Source organism: Semicossyphus pulcher, unplaced genomic scaffold, assembly GCF_022749685.1.
Source record: "Semicossyphus pulcher isolate SPU_LCO1_2020_fin unplaced genomic scaffold, fSemPul1.0.p SCAF_17, whole genome shotgun sequence".
NCBI classification, from domain to species: domain Eukaryota; kingdom Metazoa; phylum Chordata; class Actinopteri; order Labriformes; family Labridae; genus Semicossyphus; species Semicossyphus pulcher.
Window position 1 is genome coordinate 21,739,752 of NW_027211681.1, and position 21,499 is coordinate 21,761,250.

General features: G+C 41.9%; 1 protein-coding gene across 1 annotated transcript in view; it reads left to right on the forward strand.

Moving 5' to 3' along the window:
* The first annotated feature begins 928 nt into the window (after positions 1 to 928).
* mad1l1 (mitotic arrest deficient 1 like 1) overlaps positions 929 to 21,499 on the forward strand; it is a 69,902-nt gene continuing 49,331 nt past the window's right edge. The window contains exons 1-12 of the mRNA XM_069666026.1: positions 929 to 1,008; positions 1,564 to 1,734; positions 1,826 to 1,966; positions 2,180 to 2,359; positions 2,448 to 2,572; positions 2,707 to 2,788; positions 4,163 to 4,293; positions 5,745 to 5,859; positions 7,868 to 7,929; positions 13,185 to 13,271; positions 14,010 to 14,154; positions 21,123 to 21,263. Of these exons, the coding sequence (XP_069522127.1) occupies positions 1,591 to 1,734; positions 1,826 to 1,966; positions 2,180 to 2,359; positions 2,448 to 2,572; positions 2,707 to 2,788; positions 4,163 to 4,293; positions 5,745 to 5,859; positions 7,868 to 7,929; positions 13,185 to 13,271; positions 14,010 to 14,154; positions 21,123 to 21,263 (1,353 nt within the window). The 5' untranslated portion in view covers positions 929 to 1,008; positions 1,564 to 1,590. The remainder of the gene's footprint in view (positions 1,009 to 1,563; positions 1,735 to 1,825; positions 1,967 to 2,179; positions 2,360 to 2,447; positions 2,573 to 2,706; positions 2,789 to 4,162; positions 4,294 to 5,744; positions 5,860 to 7,867; positions 7,930 to 13,184; positions 13,272 to 14,009; positions 14,155 to 21,122; positions 21,264 to 21,499) is intronic.

The window sequence follows — 21,499 nt, forward strand, 5'->3', positions numbered from 1 at the left end:
TAAAGAACACTCTGGCCACTGCCTCAGACTTAAGTGAATTGTAGTTGATCCTTGGGTGCTACAATGAGGTTTTCAAATGCAGAGGACAAGTTTTGTCAATCAGTGAAGTATTCATGTAGGTGCACAGGGATGCATAAGAATAAAAAAAGCACTATTGGTTGCAAGGTTTGGTAACATTTGCTTTTTGTAGCTAAATCAAGGTGTGATGAGAAGCACCATTCGAGGTCATTAGTTGTGATTAGAATAAACATGGGTTTTTTAATAATAAAGGCGATACATTTGTGGCCAAATTGGTCTTTTTTCCTGTCACCTATGACACTTATGCCAGCAACAACTAGCCCATACCTTTTTTTTTTTTACTTGCATATGTGAGTATCATATGAATGCCCTCATGTCATGTCAGTCTGCTATGTAGGTAAAATATTCATATAAGCTTATTCATGTTAAAGAATAATATGTGCATTCAGAGAATGAAATAAAATACAAGCTCACTCTTGACAAGTTCCCTCACCATGCTGTGACCAAAGCACTACTGCTCTCTGTTGGACAAACTATGCAATTACAATGCAGGTGCCAGACGGATGACAAACCCTGTGAAAAAGGGTAATATGTTAGAAGTGAAAAGCTCACCGACGCGGGTATGACGATGTTGTGACGCCTAACTGTAGTTTTTTTTCAACTTCTTGTGCCGGAAAGTGGATTAATATACAGACAAATCACGTGCCTCCTCAAGAAAAGTCATAACAAGTGCCAAGATAATCGCTCCCATGAGATTTTATGTCTGAAAAGCTGTAGTATTTAAGAATAGAATTGTAGTTGGATGTATTGCTATCTACAACAGACACTCTCGCGAGACTCAAAAGAGTCTCGCGATACTACGGGCATCTCATTCGAGCTAAACTGGAGGGATTTCTAATACATGCAGTGTATGCAGTTAACAAGCTAGCAGAGCCAAGATAACTAATCTACAACTTACTTGCTCCTCTTGATAATCAAGTCAAGTCCGAGGTAAGGACCTATACTTCCAATGAGACTCTAATAACGTGAATGGTACATAGTTAATTCAGGATTTTTAGCTTGCTAGCACCTTCTGAATAGCTGCCTAGTTTGTGGTGACACAGGAACAACTGTTAAACACAGAAACAGGAACGAAAAAAGTACCAGAACAACTTAAAATAATGTTGCGACTGAATACAAGCTTTTGTTTTTAGCTGCTAGGTTAGCTTTGATAACTTATTTCGTATTGTTTGTGTCCGCGAGCAAGGAAGCTAACGTCAGTGTTACGAACCGTTAAATAGCTATCTTTAGTTAAATGTGAACAGTTAGCCTCTGGAATATTATGACGTTTAACTTGTGAACCCTTTCAACCTTTTCCATATCGTGCGTAAACATAATGTAGTGTGCAACATTTAAAAATAATCTCCTTTTATTTATCTATCTGCTATCAGGTATCTATATGTTTTAGTTCTCCCCTCTTATTAAATATTACCCCTGTAATAGCTTTTTGTGTGTGTGTTTTTAATACTTCCCTGACACTTGCTCTTACTTTGAACCCTTTATTAGTGCTCTGCAACACCAGAGACTCTCAACATGGATTTAGAAGATGACACCACTGTGTTAACAACCTTAAAGTCCTTCAACTCCTTCATCAGCCAAACTGAACCTCCACGGCGGCTGTCAGAGCACTCAGCGGGGACTGGAAACCTGCCGAGTCAGTACAAACGCAGCATGGAGGTAAACAGAAACCTACAGCATTAACAGAAAGCAGCGTTAGGACAATATTAACATTCGACCTCTGCTCTGACTGACTTGACTTTGCTTTTAGTTGTTGGAAGCAGCAGACAGGGTCCACTCTAAGAATCGCTACCTTCAGTTGGACCAAGAGAAGAAGCAGATGGAGCTGAGTCACAAGCGAGCTCGATTTGAACTGGAGAAGGCTGCTTCTGACAGCGCGCGAGACTTGGAGGTACAGGTTACAAGTCCTTACACATCCCATACCATACCATATACCATGGTCTGGGTGAATACTTGATTCTGTAAGATACCGTAAGATGCGCAGCTAAAGATTGTTGTGGTATCAGCAGGTATTTATCACCAACGTATAATAATTCCTACCTAGAAAATCTTACATTACCTTATAACATTGTGTAAAGCATATTTCTCCATTTTTATTTTACAGCATGAGGTCGACAGAAACCAGGATCTCTTGGGGAGAATAAAAAAGTTGGAGCAAAGAGAAACTGAGGCAGCTAAAAACCTGTCAGATCAGCTGGATGCAAATCGTTTTCTCCGCAAGAACCTGGAGGGACTGAACAAGAAACTGGAGGAGCGGGATGCTAGCCTGACCACTGCTAACCAGGTACACAGTGAGCCACACACACCTGTGTGTTTGTACACTGGTTGTGTCTTTTATCTAATGTTGGCTCTTGTCTGTAATCTGTTTCCAGACAAGCAGTTCTTTTAAGGACGAAATCAGAGAGCTGAAGCAGAAGATTCAAAACCAAGACTTAACCATTTCTTCTCAAAGTCTGGAAAACCAGGAGCTGCAGGAACAGTTAGATCTGCAACGCAGGTACACACACACACACACACACACACACACACATTGATATCACTGCTTACCCAGCTCTGTTTCATGCTAATGAAGAGTAAGCAGTACTGGCTGATGCTGACCACACTCTTCTGTCTGCTTGGCATTATATTCAGAAAGTATCAGGAAGTCTCTCAGCTCTGCCAAAGTCTCCAAGCTACCCAGTCCACCTGCTCAGACCACATCGTCAAGATTAAGGTATGTGAAACACAGTTGAAATTACTTTTGGCCACTTTGTTATGTCCGTTTTTAATCAGAGTTTGCAATTTTGAATCCCATCGGCTATAGTCTGACGACGATATGGCCTCTGGGGACAACAGTGAACATGCCGGGCGTGTAGCTGGCAGTTAGCGATAAACTACTTCTTGCCAAGACTTCCTATCTTCCTTCCGCGTGCTGCAATTTTTACTACTAATTTCTACTTTTCTATGTAGAATCTGTAAGAGAATTTTCTCTGCAGCAACATTATGTACCTGCAGCACTGCAACTTGGTGGTGGGAGGGGCAAATGTGCTTGAAAGCTGGAGTATAGGGAGCTGTATACGCCCACAAATTTGGTGTTTTTCTTTTTCAGAGGAACCTTTCTGATGCAGACTTTGCATATTGACTAACTTAATTTGCCGGTTGAAAGGTGCAAAGTTCCCGAATCGAGTTACTAGTTACATTTGGTTTTGTGCCCGGAGTGCCCGCCATTGATTCCTCTTAGAAAACAAAGACTAAAAATTGTCAGTTCTGGAAGAGAACAAACAGTTGGCTGAGACAAGTACACTCTAACTCCTGTTTTAATTATAAATGGATTAACATTCACCACACACACATTAAAGTGTAAAACAGAAAGGACCTAACCACTAGAAATAAAAGACCAAACATAGTGAATGTGGTTGTGACTTGTCACTACTGTTGCATTGCAAATATAGAGACAGCCTTATGCATGATTGACCGACTTTTTTTTGTTATTTCTCCATTACTTTATCAGCAGAGAAATACATGCAGAAGAGACCAGGCAAAGCTGCTAAATGAGATTGTACAAAAGCAACAGTGATTGGCTCCATGAGGTGTTAAAGATAATAAATATATCCCCAGCGTTATTAATAGGACTGGGTATCGATAAGGATTTCTCAATTCAATTCGATTCTGATTCACAAGGTCCCAATTGGATTCGATTTTTTTACACATATTTTTAATTAAAAGTCTGTTTTTTTGTTTTTTTTTAACCCAGCCCTAATTAGTAATTATTAAAACTAGCTTTAGGGGGCGCTGGTTTAGCTCAGTTGGTGGAGCAGGCGCCCCATCCTCGTGAATGTATGTATCGTTTTTACAAAAATGGCACAAAGTAGGTTGAAATCTCTTTCACATCACTTTCTTATACGTTGTGTTTGTTTATTATGTGTTTACAGGTCATGAAATAGTTTCTGAATATAATAAATATTCATGTTTATAAGCTATTTCAATAATTAAATTCTAAACGTATGTCTGTGTGCTACAAAGGCACTGAATGCTTTTGCAGTGCACTGAATAAAAAACACACTGTTGCCGTTTCTTTCGACTGATTTCTTCCTTCCTGTGTTGTCAGGAGTTGGAGAGGCGTCTGGCCCTCCAGGAACAAGACATCGCCATTGTGAAGACTGTAAAGTCCGAGGTGGCCAAAGTGCCGGACCTGGAGAAGGAGTTGAAGCGCCTCAGAGACGATAATGCTTTCCTCAGGTCAAATACTAGTTTTTAAGTTTTTATTGCTTTCCAAAAGGTTCCACCTTTCTATGGAACAGCCAGACTATAGCCTGGTGAGACCCCACACTGCTTCAAACTGACAGTTCACTGTGCCTGTGGGTTATCATACCACACTAGGAAGAATTAGGGGACAGGTGATTTTGTTTATATTGTTTTAGATCCTCCAAACCAGATACTTCGTGTTCAGGATTTTGTACTTTACATAGTTTGAAGGCCATCAAGCCCTATTGTGCATTAATTCATGTGAGCAGATTAGGGCTGTCACTTTTCCCAAATGTTGGAATTCAACGTTTAATTGAATTTGTTTCGGGAAGAGCTTGGTGCGTGAGCGTGTGGTGGTAGAGTAAGTGAGAGAGAACATAAGTGTTTGTGCACGAGTCAGGTGAAGCGTCGGGGACCAGAGCAGCAGAAGACCAGAGAAAAGAGTGATCGGTAGCTGTATAAACAACAGAACTAATGTACAGTTTAAGTATTCTGCTGGCGTATTTAAGTGATGGGAGTTAGCCCCGTAGCTAGCTACAGCCTTGAGGTCCTGGGACCCAACAATAATAAGTCTCTCCTGTGCTTTCTGACTGAGGTCGGGACGCTGAAGCAGGAAAGATTAACAACGGCTTGGCTCGTTAGTTTCCTCCATTGGTTTGTAGCAGGTGGCGTATTTTTGGCGTCTGTTGGAATACAAGGCACACTACTTTAAATGTGAGAACACTCTGGGACTCTGGAAAGCAGATTACTAATTTGTTCGATGGCAAGCGTTTTCTGCTGTGCTTCAGTTTTGAATTCGATCACATCATTACAGTTCAAACTATTAACGTTTCACCAAGTCACAACGATATATCACTTTTTTTTTTGTGCTTTTTATTACTTTATTTTAGAGGACAGTGGACAGTGGCGGAAATGGGGAAGAGAGAGTGGGGGTGGCCTCTGTATATTGTCACCGATTAAAGCCTGAAACCTAATTTTCTTATTTCTAACACAGCTAGAATTCTTCTGAAATAACTTTAACTCACTGCTTGCTTATGTTTTTTTTAACGAGGCAAATGTGCACAGAAAAGATTGGGATTGGGAAAGTGATTTCCTGTTACGTCACATCAAGTGTCATGTCTCTGATGACATTTATCATCCGCCGGCTGTTCTCTGAAATGTTATAAGTGGTGGGATTAGATACATTTCTTGTTAGTGTAGCCCCTTTGATCCCTTTTTAGAGATAACCACATGTAAGCAGGGGTTTTAGAATAATCAGATTAATGCAATACAGGTTAATGTGTCGCACAGTTTTCTGAGTTATCTTGCTCATTCCCTGTAATCCAGTTTCTGTGTGCATAGATGGAGTTTGGTACATTTCCACAGCAGACACTCATTTCTAATCTTTGAAGTTAATGTTCTGTGTATTTTGTTTTTGTTTTATGTCTTGGCTCTGCTCCGTCCAGGGAGAGCAGAGAGAATTGCAGCCTGTTGAAAGAGGAGGTGGAGGGGCTGAGGAGGAAGCTGGAGAGGACGGAGAAAACGAAGGAAGAGCTGGTCAATATGGAGCTGGAGAAGGAGGTAAGCTGGATCCCTTACATGTTACACATAGATATTCACTTTATTATCATATCCTCCTATCATGAACATGAACTGAAGGGATGTAAACCGACATACCAGAGCACTGCAATACAATAGATAAAGACCCCAGTTTGCTGCTATAACAGCAGGCACTCTTCTGGGAAGGCTCTCCTGAAGATGTCGGAGGGTGTTTGTGGGAATTTGTGCCCATTTTAGCCAAAAGAGAATTTATGAGATCAAGCAGTGATGTTGGAAGAAAAGGCCTGGCGTGTTGGAGTGTTTAAAGGAGCAGTTCTCCCCTGGAAAAAGCCGCTGTCATTCACAGCTGGTGTTCTCTGTAATCGATAGAAGCAATAAAATTTGAAATCGCCGCCATAGCTGTGGAGAAAGTTGTACAAACAGCTTGTGGTTTCGCCCATTCTACATTCTTACAACACCCAGCGTGCATTGCGCCCCTCCCTCTGAAAGGCGAGAGAGGCTGGAGTGAAATACTTCCGTTTTACAGTCAAGGTTGTTGACCGCTGCAGGCAATGGCTCAAAGCGGTACAGAATCCGAAATTCGGCAAGAATATACCGGTGGATCGTCTAAAAAATCTTCAGGTCTGCAGTCTACATTTCAAACCTTTGACGATTTTGAACGAGACATGACATCAGAGGCGGGCGTCCTAGATTGAGGAAGTGTAGTTTAGCGAGCTCCCTGGCCTCCGCCTGATGACACGTTCCATGTAGTCTGGCTGAAGTTTTACAGGGCCCATTGGAGAAGCAGATGGCGTCCTCCAAAGGCACAGAGCCAAATTGCATTTTTTTCCTACAATAATGGCATTAGCTCTCAATAATAGCATGATAGGACTGAGGTAGAAAATCGGCGAACTGGCCCTTTAATACCTGCCCGTCTAAGGTGATCAATGGGTTCAAGGTTAGTGCTCTGCACTGATCAACCAAGTTCCTCAACAAAAAACTGGTCTGACCATGTCTTTTTGGAGCTTGCTTTGTGCACAGGGGCACAGTCATGTTGAAACAACGGTCTTTCCCAAACTCGTGCCAAAAAGGTACGAAGCGTTGAACAATGCATTCTGGTAGATAGCTTTCTCCTGGCGTCCCCTGAACCCAGATTTGTCCATCAGTCTGCCAGATAGTGAAGCTTAATTCAACACTCAAAAGAACACGTCCACTGCTCCAGAGTCCAGTTGCAGCCTGCCTTACACAGCTCCAGCTGACACTTGGCACTGCACATGTTGTTATGAGTCTTTAGTGCAGCTGCTTGGCCATGAAAAACCCATTTCATGAAGCTCCAGACACACATTCTGTATGCTGATGTGCTGCGTCCAGAGGCTGCAAGGAACTGTAGTGAGAGATGCAACAGATGATGGGAGATTTATATGCAGTTAAATGTTTGTCTATGGAGATTGCACGGGTGTGTGCACCTGTTCAAAAAGCTTGTGGGGGAAGCACCTGAAGCAAATAAACAAACAATTAAAACAAAATCAGCATCAGAGGTTAAAAGCAGTTCTAAAAAGCTGGGTCTTGATCCGTGATTTGAAGGCGGTCAGGTCGGTACAGTCTCGGATGTGTTTGGGTAGAGAGTTCCAGAGGGAGGGGGCAGCTATGGAGAAAGCTCTGTCGCCCCAGGTCCGGCGCTTCGGTTCTGAGTGGCAGAGAGAGGACGTTTGCATCAGAGGAGCGTGTGGCGGTGGAGCAGGTCTGTGAGGCATGAAGGGGCCTGCTTATGGAGGGCTTTGTGGGTGAGAAGAAGGACTTAGAACTGGATGTGTTGTGGAGCGGGGAGCCAGTGGAGGTTCTGGAGGACAGGAGCAGGATTGACCATGAAGTGTAAATCTTATCAGAGTCCTTATAGCAGATTATGTTTTATAATTCATGTTTATGTATTTTTGACCTTAGATACCTTTTAAAAACACACATTTTCTATGCATTTGACTGCTTTCATAACAACATCATGTACTCCCCATATATGCTCAGATATGTGACCTATTGTTTCTTGATCCCGTAGAGGCTGGCAGAGAAGCTCCAAGCCTGGGAAAACCTGGGGCAATCTACTGGACTCAACATCAGGTCAGACACTGTGTCAGAGTGTGTGATTGTGAGACACAAAAACAGAGGGTTGTTTTATTATGTTTTATTTATGCAATATAAGTAAGTACCACTAGGTGGAGCTGTGGTCATTCCAAATAAATGTGCCTCATCACTGTGGATTGATTCCACCAGCATGTATAGGTGCGTGCGTGTGTGTGTGTTTGTCTTACACCTGCTTGTGTGTGCATTGAGTGCGTCTCAATGCATCCAGTCTAAACTGGTAATGAGAGAATGATTGCATGTTTCCTTGTGAGCGGTGGAGCACATCTGACAGCCTATAAACACTGTAGCCTGGTCCGTCCAATGCAAACATGCATGCACACACGCGACACGCACACACGCACATCGTTTTGATTAACTTGGGCTGTGATGTTAACTGAATGTTAAATGGGACACATCCACGCAGAATATCCAGTTTGTCTCCCACTGTGTGTGTGTGTGTGTGTGTGTGTGTTTGAGCTTGTGTGTGTGTGTGTTAAACCTTCCTGCAGGGCAACAAGAAATAGGTAGACATGCTGTCAAAATTATAAAATGAAATTTTGACTCATGAGAGGTTTCAGGTCTTATGTAATGCATTATGGCACCTGATAGCATTTGTTAAATTTACAGTTATTAAAAGCCCGGGGAGGATGGCTGGAATGTAATACCAGCCTCAGTTTAATATATACAATGACTGGGTTGGGCTGTCCATCATTTTTCTGAAGATTTACGTCAGGCTAGGCTGCCACCCTGCCTAAATTGAGTTGAAAATTTAAAACCCTCCTCAAAATTCAGGTGTTCAGACTACCATGTGATTGGCTGCCTGAGCGCTGTTGCTGGGAAAAAAAAAAACTCCGCCGCACATACGGCTTCTAAAGGGCAGCCATATGTGTGAGGCTCATACTGATCAAAAGTAAAGGTTAATGCAGCTTGCAAATCAACAGTTAGAAACTCCTTCCAGCTGTTTTTACTGTTTACTAAATGGGCCGACTTAATTGTCAGGATGTTGTTTTCCTGACGCAGAGCTGTGATGTAGAGTCGAGTGCAGAGCAGGAGCGTTTCATTCAGCAATCTGTTCACCTTCATTCCCCTCACTTGAAAATGAGTATTGACTTTGTGCTTTGGCAGAACACTTAAATTGCCTTATATGCTGTTAGGCAGTCATTATTTCATAATTTGAATTATGATGAATGCCTTTAGGTGTTGTTTTTATATTTCATAAGAAAGTTAAACTGACAATCTCGAAGATTTCTGTCTCGTTCTCTTGAGCGCCCCCTTATGGTTATATATATATGGTAATTGCGAGTGGTTGTAACTCTTGATTTTCCTGGCTGACGGTCGCTTTCCTTTTCAGACTGTTTGCTTCATCTGAGCGTCGAGTTTGTTTCTTTTTCTTTGGATTTTCACTTATTGTTGAAGTTGTATCTGTAGTCATCCATCTTTTCTTTGTTTGTTCAGCCATAGTAGATTACTGTTTATTCGCAACACTTGCAGAGAGTGGAAAAGCAGCCGCTTAGCTCCGCCTACCCTCTCTGACAGACCAACCACTGCTGGCTGATGGAAAACGCGTCACTAACTGGGCGCCGCTTGTGATTATTTTCCATGAAAGTCACCACAGACACCCAGTCTGTAATACTGAGGCTTTCATCAGTGGGCCATAGGCTCAATCACCATTGTGTTACCTCATTCGGCGATAGACTTAAGTGACTAACAGACATTTATTTACATGAAAATCGTCTAGATTATCACTTCAAAGAATTAGAAACTGATCTTGATTTGTGTCATTACCCTGTTTGAGATTAGATGATGAGCCGGTTTGATGAAACCGCAGTGACAGAAAGATAACACCACAGCGTCTGAATGAATGTTGACATCAAAACAAAGCTCTCTTAGTGTCTTGTGTATTGTCGGCTTCTTCTGTCATTAAATGTGAAATATCTCATAATGGCTGCAGTGCTTTGGCGTGCCAGTGTGTATTTGTATTATTGATTTGGTCATTTTGCTGGCCTGTTAGTCATTTCTCATGACTGCAAGCTACTGATACATTTTACATCGTTGAGCTTTAGTTTAGATATTGTTCTCTCTCTGTCACTAGCCATTTCAGGGTGGTCATTAGTGCTGTGAAAAGAACATGTTGTGCAGCAGTTGTTAATGAGGAGTAAACACATTGGCACAGTAGTTGAGGGGTCTATGTCTTACAACCCCAGGATTTGGTTTCTTCCCAGCCTTTTGTCTTATTTTGCCAGACCAAAATAACTTTTTTGGACAGAAGTTAACCCTCCCCAGCAACAATCAATGAGGCTGCCTGGTGGAGACGAGCGTCACAGCCGCAGCTCCACTCTGCCAGCAGTTGGCTGCTTGCTGCTGTTTATTTTCTTTCCTTCTGTTACCCAGTCTGAGAACATTGTGCCTGCGTATGTGTGTACCCATGTGGTTCACAATTAAACATGAGATTGACAGAAACTGTCTGAAAATATTTTCTTCAAATCAGGCTGTTTGGTGGAACAGCGTTGAAGGGACAGATGATGGAAACCTTCAGGGAGGTATTTTTTTTTTCCTGAGATTGGTTTGCTTTTCAGAAACGTTTAAAGCAGCCAGAGGGAGAATGGAGACCATTTGGTGCATGTGTGTTTAAAGGAGGAAGGAAGAAGTTAGAGACCGTTTGAGGTGTCTTTGAGTGTGTGTGTGTGTGTTCCTTCTCTTTCCAACATCAACGGTTTCTGTCTTTTCTCCCTATTTAAAAAGTTTAGCTTTACATTTTCCCAGTCTTAGGTTCTGCACCTCCTGAAGAGCTTCTAAATGATCACAAAATGCTTGTTTAGCCTGAGCTCCTCACAGAGTAATGCTGCAATAACATCAGTTCTGAATGAAATTGATGGTTAATTACCTATTAAAAGTAATTTATTGAGCAAAATGTTGGATGCAGCCTCCGGGTCAGAAAGGTGAAGATTAACAAAGGTCTCTTAAACCTGCATTCCTCCTAAAGGCCAGCAGGATGCTCCTCTGCTGGTTGCAGAAAAAGGTGTAATTGAATAGTAGTCTTTAAAAACATGACTCTACTTATGAGTTTATGGTCCCTTTTAAAATCTTCTTTACTTCCGCACGATGTTCATTTAGTAAATTATGGGGCAGGGTATGCTTTAGGGGCGTGGCTACTTTGGATTGAAAAGTTGTAACCTCTGCAACCTTAAAAATTCCTTGTTCAGGGTTTGGCCGTAATTAAAGACACTCTGAAGCCTGTTATCACTAGCCAAAATTAGCATCCCAATTAAAGTAATAATCTCGAAGATCTTCATTTAAATAAATGTCTGTTAAGTCACTCTCTGTCGCTGAATGAGGTAACACAATGGTGATTGAGCCTATGGCCCACTGATGAAAGTCTTTGCATTTGCAGTATTACAGACTGGGTGTCGGTGGTGACATTAGCAGGAAAAATCCCAAGCGGCGCCCAGTTAGTGACGCGTTTTCCATCAGCCAGCAGTGGTTGGTCTGCCAGAGAGGGTAGGCGGAGCTAAGTGGCTGCTTTTCCGGTCTCTGCAAGTGTTGCGAGTAAACAGTAATCTACTATGGCTGAACAAACAAAGAAAAGATGGATGACTACAGATACAACTTCAACAATAAGTGAAAATCCAAAGAAAAAGAAACAAACTCGACGCTCAGATGAAGCAAACAGTCTTAAAAGGAAAGCGACCGTCAGCGAGGAGAATCAAGAGTTACAACCGGAGCCAACCGTGGACGTCACACATGCAGCACTGTCTGGATATCTGGGAAGTGTGCTCCCTACCATTTATTGCCATAGGTGCTGCCAAAGAGAACGAAACTGAGATCTTTGAGATTGTAACTTGAATGAACAACGAATATACCTTGCTAACCACGATAGCGCTAGTGTTAGCTGACAACTTAGCGTTTTCTAAATCCTTGCTTCTCTCCAGCTCCGGCTTCTTGTCCAGTATGGTCACTCCTGGCTCCTAAAGCCGTGAAGTTGACAGCCAAAATGCCTCAAAGCACTCAAACAGCCGTCCACAAACCGAAGGGTGACGTCACTGTGGCCGCATCCACATCTGTGTGTTAGCAGCACTTCCCTTTCACTCATATCACAGTGTGCTCAAAACTAGACTCACAGTTGACTTTCACTGCCCTGCCAGTGCATTCACACGTAGAAGTTCACAACATCTCGGCCGATAATTTGCTACCAACCTGTTATTTATAACGTCAACAGAGGTGGCTGGTTCATGACCTGCGAAACCCCCCAGATGAACAGCAGAACACAGAGAGAGAGCCTCTCCGATAAGCTGAGGCGCAGGCTTATCCCTCTGTGCTCAGGGCGATGTGGAATTACCTTCTTTGGGTACCGCAGTTATTCCATCATGATTCATGAACTCATATTTTAGTCATGAGATTATTTCCATACAGAGGCTCCACCTAGCGGATGTGGAAGTGATGATAAATCCATCCAACTCTCACATGGTGAACTCTGGCCTTCTAGCCCACGATGCTCACCCGGACCTGTCGGCCTTTTCCTCCCATGTGTTAAATTTGTCATATGACTCAGTGGATGTCTCATGCACAGGCTATCGCTTATGAAACATCAAGTTGTTGTTACATTTACTTCCTACAAATTAAAGGTATTTTGCTCTTATGACCAAACCTGAGAGATGCACTGTGCAGAGAGCTGCAGCACTTCTCAGGTGTCCTTTTTCCTTGCTTGGTTGCACCAAATGTTTTATAGCTTAACTCCTCTAATGTTAGCCCCTCTCATGAGCTAAGGAGATAATGGAATTCATTTCTCTATGCACAGATCCATAGTTAGTTACACACAGGATTTACAGTCTGGAGGTCACGTGGTGCATCTCTGTCTGAGTATGTGACCTTCTCTATTGTTGCCTTACCCTTGTGTGTGTGTGTGTGTGTGTGTGTGTGTGTGTGTGTGTGTGTGTGTGTGTGTGTGTGTGTAATCTGTCAATCTCTCCCACGGAGCGAGTTTGTTTTGCAGAACTGTGACCAGTATTTAGCCCACTATCCTCCTCTCATCTCTCCCTCTGCTGCTCATGTCATTTTATTTCCCAGCTCCCCACCGGCCGGCTAACAAAAGAATATGGAAAAGCCGTCGTTTTCATCTATTCTCTGTCCTCTCTGCTCTCTCAGTCGTATTGATTTTTCATTGTGTGTGTCTGTGAGTATGTCTGTGCGGTTGTGTGTGCATGTGTGTACACATGTGTGCATGCTAACTGTTCTGTGTTTGTGTCTGCCTGTAGGAAACCAGAGGATCTGTCCAGGGAGGTGATTCAGATCCAGCAGAGAGAAATTGCTCTGAAAGAGCAGAACTACACACTCAACAGCCGGTAACACACACACACACACTTCTTCACACATGCACCAAATCCCTCTCCCTGCCTTCAGACCTTTTCTCCCATTCTGCCTTCCTGCCTCTCTCCCCTCATGTATCTATTAGAGCGTATCTCTGAGAAGTCCTTAATTGTCACAAAGTTAATTAAACTGGTCCTGATTCTGATAGCACTCCTGACAGTAACCACTGGTGTGTATGTGTGTGTGTGTGTGAGAGAGAGAGGGAGAGATTGTGATTGAGAGAGAGGGGGAATTCGCTAATTAAACTTATCCTGTTTAGGCAGAGGTGATGTCTGTAGGGAGGGCTGCGCGCATGCTCTGCTATGCTCCCGCTGCAGCTCAGTCCAGCTAAGAATGCTTTTATTAGCTAACAAGCATCCCTCTTGTCCTCGGTGTATTGGGCTCATTATGAAATATTTGAAACTGCAGAGTAGGAGAGTGCTGGGTGAGGTGACTCGTGAAAGGAGCTTGCGGTGTAATTATTGTCCTGAGGTTTCATTATTATTCTATTGATAAAACCGGCTTGAAATCAGTCCTACTAACAGCTTCTGGATGGTTGTCCGCGAGTTATTAAGTGTCAGTCAGGTGAGTCGCCTGCATTCTTCTAAATTGACTGTGAACTGCTGTCTGACCAGCACTAATCAACCCGTTTCCCTCTTTCCCTGCCCTCTCCTCTCCCCTGTTATTAACCTACCCACACGCTCCTGCTTTGTTCATTTATCCCACTCTGTCAGAGTGAGGAGTGTGGAGCGTTCGCAGTCTGAGCTCCGGGCAGAGCTGTCCCAGCAGCGCACCAAGAGTCTGGAGGAGCAGAAGAAGAGGGAGACGCAGGACTCTCTTGTCCGTCGACTTCAGAAGAGAGTGCTGTTATTAACAAAGGTGCCCGACACTCTCACACACACACACACAAACAAACCCATAAATACCTTTCATTACAACCTTTCCACCATCAACCAACGCCAGAATCTAAACGCTCAGGGTTTACAGGAAGCACTTGAAATCTCAAGGCCAGCACAGAATTCCTAATCCCTCCTTTACCCCTCTCTCCCTCTGATTGGCCAATCAATGTCATGTGACTCTCCAGTCTGTCCGCTTGGCTTCTCCCTGCTCTGCAGTTCCTGACTAGACCTCCCTGTGATATTGATTTTTCACTGTGTGTAATTCCCTAGGTCAACATGCTCAGTCTCTTAGTACACAAATCACACACACTCTCTCACACTCACACGCGCACACACACACTCAGCATCATAACTAAGCCGGGCTACAGGCACTCTGAAAATATGGCTTGGCCCAAGATTCGTTTGGCAGAGACCACATTCAAGCACACACGCTTTCAGGCTGTGATTAATTGTTGTTTTTCATTCAGTCACAATGTATTCTAAAAACGATCTGTTCCTGTTATTGTGTGATACCGGCCCATTCAACGTTATTTATTCAGGGATGGTCTGCTGAACATTTAGTTTCCAACCAGCCAAATATTCATAAAGTTGTGTTAACAACTGTAACCGATTATATAAATGCAGCTCACTTAACCATATCCACAACTGCCCGAGTTTATTTAGTCCTTTATCCATCATTTTTCTCTTATTCTTTATATATTGAAGAAAACTAGAACACACTGATGTTATCGATATGACTGTAACCTCGAGCTATCACGCTACCAACATGTTTTACTTCGATATGATACTGTAAAGAAAAAAGGATACTTGATTTCTCTTTAGATAAAACGGCAAAAAGAAAAGAAGTCCCAGACACAAAATAGGACACCGTGAAATTTCTAAAAGACGCACTTTTAATGCATTTGTTTTCATCTAAAAAGTGGGCTGCGTCCTATATACTGGTGCAGTGGGCAGTGGGTGTGCAGCGCCGAGCAAACAGCTTGCAAGGTGTGAGGGCAAGAGTAAAAAAAAAAAACCTTAGCGACCAGGTTACATCTCTCCTCTGCTCTTTTCGTGGTGGATGTACAAAGAGCTGCAGGCGTCTGTCTGTCTGTGACCGATGGCTGGGATGAGCTAAAAACACGACTGTGGAGCAAAGGGGCAACATACAGCCGAGAAGCATTCAAAGACAGTCCAGCATCCTCCCACAGGACTGTGGGGAGGTGTTTATCTGTGCTTTAGAACTTACCTACCATGAGCCAATCAGAACAGAACGTTTTATTCTCATTCCCAGTTTTGTTCTACACATCGCCGCTCTCTTTCTTCTTCACTGTCTAGATGGTTCGGCTATCGCTGCTCTTCTTTTCTCTCGTGTTTCATCTTATTGTCGGTTTTTTTCTAATAGCTTGGTACCTGCAATCCTAGGCTAAAAAAGTTAACCGATATCTACTCAAACAGCTTGTGTCGATTTAAAGTATCAAGTTACTGATGCTTCTGACAACCAAACTGCAGCCAATGTATGCTTTCCTTAATTATTATAATTGAAGACTTCTGATGTAGCCGACTTATGTTATCAATACTTTGAAAATAATCTACTTTTGGTACTTGTTATATAAAAGTCAAGATGGAGGCATATTATATTGTTGTTATTGGATTGTTTGCCAGTGATATTTTCCAACCCTTTTTGACGATTTTTAAACCGATACATTAGGCGAATGTTTTTTTCACCTGATTGCAGAGAACATCAAGTCTCCCCTGTAGTTGATATCATACTCTTATTGTAGTGGCCCACTGGCAGATGCAGAAATAACATAATACAGTGCTTTTTAAAATGTACTCATTCACTGGGTAATATAAGGAAAGTACTTAAACTTAGGTTATGTACAAAATGCCTAATTTATTAGTATTATTTGTATATTATACTATATCATTTTTACTGTTATATTACTTGCACTTTTATACTGCGCCTTATATTGTACCATATCATAAACCTTAGACCTCATACCGTACTGTATTATCTCATCCTGCATACCATGTCACTTTATGCCATAACTGTCACTTTCTCTTGTCACTTACTCCTGCTTGTACAACAGTTGTATATACCTCGTATTATATTTTTATTTATCTATCTATTCTTATTTTTATTCTTCATTTTAATCTAATATTCAAAGATTGTTTTAAGGATGTTTATCATTTCAAATAAAGTTCACTTAACATTAAAACTTAAATTAAGACAAAATGTTTTAACTGCAACATTCTGGAGATATTTTCAGGATGTTATTGATGCCTGGGATGTCAGAACGCCTTTTATAAAACATTTGCTCAGTGTTACATAAAAACAAAGGTGGAACATGCTCACTGCAACATTCTGAGAATCTTTTAAGGATGTTAGTTTGAACTATCAGAACGTGATTTATAAAACGTTCCTGAAATGTGATTTGAACATTCTCACTGCAACTTTCTGTAGATTTTTTTAGAGAACGTTCTCCTGCTATTAAAAGGAACATTCTGGGAACCAAATAAAAACGTTCTGTTCAAAACATTAACAGAACATCGCACGCAACATTCTCAGAACGTTCTTAGAACACAAAAAAAATTCAGTTGGGAATACATAAAATGAAATCAACCTTGCTGTCTGTTTCAGAAATTTTGAAATCCCGCAGACATCTTGCATCCTTCTTCACACTTGACGGAAGAGGGGTGGTGCAGGCAGTGCGCGCACACTCGCGCCAAGCTAATGTTGTAGCATTAAGTCAAGCTTTTTTAGGGAATCATCGAGCATTTAGGCAGAATTAAAGTGTTGTTTTATTGGCGGAAAATATTGGCAGAAAATATTGGCAGAAAAATGACATATCTGTCGATACCGATATGTCATTTTTAAGCCATCATCTGCAGATACCGATAACGTGCCGTTAATATCGTGCATCCCTAAATTCAATAAAGCCAAGTCCTTTGAGGGAATAAAAGAGAAGAAAGCAGAAAAACTTTTTATTAAAGAAAGTGGAAGCAGGGAAGTGTGGGACATCTTCGATTGAGAAAGGACATAAATATGGAATCAGTTATCAAAGTTGTCCTCAATTCATTTTGTATTGATCGCCTTTTCAATAAATTGATCAACCATTTGAGCTCCAGCAGATCTCCCGTTCCGTCTTCCACCTGTGGGACCGACTGTAGCCGCAGACCGGCTCATAAATCAATGATGATGAAGTGCCCTGACAGCAGGCGTTAAAGAAGTGGAGAGGATATCAAATTTCATCCTTTCCCTCTCTGCCTCTCCTTTATGCTTCTGTTGCTCAGATGTTTGCTTCCTCGTACAGCCGCTGACCCATCAGGAGCGCAGTGGCGTCTCCACGCAGCAGATAAAACAGTTGACATAAAAGCAATTTTAAAGAATAGATGATAAAAAACAGTAATGACAGTTTTATCACTCTGTCCTCGCGCCGCCTGTTTGTTTGTTTATGCTTCAAAATGAGAGTTTTTTTATCGCAAAAGAAGCGACAGATTTTTGATTAAGATTGAGTGAATTTCATCGGCCGTTAATAGACAGTAAATAGCCACAGGGCCTGCTGGTTAGGACTGGCAGCAAACACTTACACACTGACCTCCAAATGTGTGCGTACCTTTTTCTATTTACTTCTGCTCAGTCGGTCCTCCTCTCTAAGTTTCTCCAAAGATGTTTTAGGCAATTGCGTAACGTTACGTGACAAATGACAGTGCAAGAACCAATAAAGTGAATTTAAGGATGATTTCACATGTACTGTTTTGAAATGAACCAGGCTCAGTCTTCTTTAAATGGATTATGTAGCTTTTGAAATGGCTGATCACAGGCTGAATCTGATTAGGCTAATCATGGTTTGTTTTTAGATACTAGCCTACAAGCTAATCTGACAGGACAATTGCAGCACATTATTCATAGAATTTTACATGCAGGAATTACACGGTGCTTTTGAGCAAGTCTTCATAGAGAGCACTACTTAGCATTTAACATACAGTGCAAGCTGTTATCTGAGCTGGTGTAGGCTGCTGGTATTCATTACCCGACTTCAACCTAAATTGCAGTCACTTTCCTGAATCAGCCCCGTTAATAATCGTCTATTGAGCTTTCAATGACCCTCAAAAACTCAAGGATGGTCGTAAGCAGCCTGTTTGTGAGCTGGTTATTAAAAGCCTGATTGCCACAGAATGCGGCCTGCTTTGCTTCATAATGCAGAGCAGACCAGCGCAGCGACGGAGGGGAGGAGATGCATCATTTTAACAGGCTTGACTGACGGTGAATTTGCATTAATAAACGGGCTGTTTGCCAGTTTTTAAACAGATTAGATTGATCTCACTCATCATGTTGCTTGGCAACTAGCACAGATTAGCTATGTAACACAGGGATTAAATGTAGTAATCATTTATTACTGAAACAAGCTAGATTGATGTATCAGGTAACATTTTCAGATGTCTTTATATTGTGCTGTTTCAATGCTGATTTATCAAAATACGTTAATGGCACCTTCCGTACATGAGATGCAACTCAAAGTGCAGTCAGGGAATATGTGCCTCCAGTGCTTCACTTGATCATGAGGTGGAAATAAGACTCACCGTCTTTCAAACAGAAGGTCGGAGGTTCGATCCCCAGCTCCCTCTGTCTACATGTCAAAGTGTCCTTGTGCAGGACACTGAACCTCAGATTGCTCCCGCTGGCAGAGCCATCGGTGTGTGAATGTGATGACAGGTTGACAGTTGTGCACTTTACATAGCAGCCTTTGCCATCAGTGTGTGAATGTGGCATGTAGTACAAGTAGCTTTGAGTGGTTAGAAGACTAGAAAAGCGTTACAGTCCATTTACACTGTGATAGTAAAAATGAGAAGAAATACAAAGATAGAAATCAAATTTAAAAATAAAGCCAACTTGATAAAGATAAGTGAGGACGATAGATTACATAGAATGCCAAACATAAAGTATTAAAACCCACTAAATAATAATAATAAATAAATAAAGAATTTGTAAAATCAGCTGATACAGCATTTTTCATAGATTTTCATCTGAGCAGTGATGAACTGTTCAAAAAGGCCTGTTTAAAAAAAAAGCAATGGCTGGTTCAAGGCTAAAGTGGAGGGATAGATTTTTAACTTCTTTTAAAGAGCAGCTCCAGTCGTGTTTAAGACGTATAAAATGCTCTGCTTGAAATAATAAATTGTGTCCTTCTCCCTCATTGAAAATTCCTGAATCTGCAGAGTCCCCGCCCACTCTGTGCTACGTTTCTCCTTTAGTTAAATTACAACAGAAAACAAAACACGTCTCTGCCGTTGTTTAGTGTCAACTTGTTGGAACTCAGCTAGCTTGAAATGTAGTAGTTCGTCATAGTAACGTTAATGTTAGTAGTCAGTAGTGAGTTTGCAAACATCACAATGACGGTTACAGCTGGCTCGCGCATCACCAAAGTGGTTGCCATAGGTTACACATAATGATATGCATTGCGTCACCTCGTCCATTAACGGGATTGGCTCCTTAGGTTTGTGACGTCTCAAACCTGCCAATCTGAAAACGTGTTGTTCAGCCTGTCCTTGGTACACTGCAGTTTAAAAGCAGACAGGCCCAGCCATGGAGATGACTGCTGATGTTGTCCCTGATATGTCTTGTAGCACATGAAAAACACCACATGGGGATGTTTACAAGGTGAAACACTTTTTCACTGAATGGCGGCTTTAAATAAGTCTTTAATGGTCTTCATCCCCTGACATCTTTTGGTTGTATGTTTTAAGGCTTTTGGGTCAAACTGACAAAGGCTAAACCCCAAATTTAACTCTGTTACTGTTACTGGTAACATTTTAAAACCCAGAAGTAGATGATTGCAGTGTTCCAGAGGTCAACTAGTAAACATAAACAATGTATTCAAGTTTTTTTTGTCCACTTGTAGCAGTTACGCTGACTACAGCACTTTTCTTTTCTCTGAAAACAAAGCAGGGAATATATTTAAGAGCAGAACATAACTTTGTCTGACATGAGTTCATTTTTCACACATGGTGAGTCAATGCAGACTCCTTATTCAGAGTTTAGTGGCTAAAATGGACCATTAGCTGGGAAAATGTAAGGATTTAGAGGCAGTAACAAGGCCCCAGCTGTTTTTTGGTGTGTCTGTCAACTATCGTTTATCTGTGTCTGACTTTCTAACACATCCTGTAGAGGGCTGACTTTTCCTTCTTTACATTTGTCTTCGCGTTTTTTGGGAACCGTACTCAGACATCACGTTGCTGTGTGTGCTAATGAACATACACACTCAGACCTCATACAGACACAAACTGACAGAAACTCTTGAGCTATTCTGAGACAGCGTGACAGTCTGAGTGACACTTGAGGAGACGTAGACTTGAGGAGGTTTTTATCCTCTCTTCTCGGTGCGTCTATTTGCTGGACAGACTGCGGCGTGGAGGACACGTCTCTTATTCCAGTATTCTAGAGGAGAGCCAATTCATTTAAATTTTTAAATTATCTCATCACATTTCAGATAAGAGAGATGAGGCAGCATAATATTATATGCCTCATTCGCAAAGACCTTTCTCTGTCATGACACTCTGATTTAATTTCTTGATTTATTCTTTATCCTTTGTCTACAAAGACATTTGTCTCTGATTTGATTATTACATGAGGAGAAACGCGCTTGAGCAAGACCATAACCCTGAGCTTCTCTTGTCACAGCTTGGAGGAGAAAGGCACAGCTGCCTCATGCTTTGTTCCTCATTTACAAAGGCATTTGCCTGTCATATTAACACAACATGCCGTCAAACAAAAGCAACGCAGACGGATCAGAAAAAACATAAAGATGCTTTGATTCTCTCGGTTTAGTCACTCATGCACACAAACCCAACATATCTGATCAAATCCGGTTATGTCATGACTTCTTACTTGGCAACGTGGAAATTTGTTGGAAAAGTGTTCAGGGGGATTTTCACATTTTGTGTCTGTTTTTTTTTATCTTGCAGGAGCGTGATGGAATGCGTGCGATACTGGAGTCCTACGACAGCGAGCTGGCGCCGACTGAGTACTCGCCTCAACTCAGCAAGCGGCTCAGAGAGGCAGAAGACGTTCTGCAGAAGACACAGAACCACAGTGCAGAGATGGAGGTGCCTGTGCACACACACAAATACATACATACATTACATCCTAGTTAATCTTCCACATATCCTCGTCTTACAGTTTGCAAAAATGTTAATATAAGGAAGAGTCCTCTTAGCTGCAGGCCAGTTTACCATAGTATGCATGTTGTTGAGTGTTTTGGCTAACAGCTGAAATGGCTGCAAGCACATGCTGCATCTTGTCTACATGCTAAACACTCATCCTTATTGGGCCAGTGCACTTT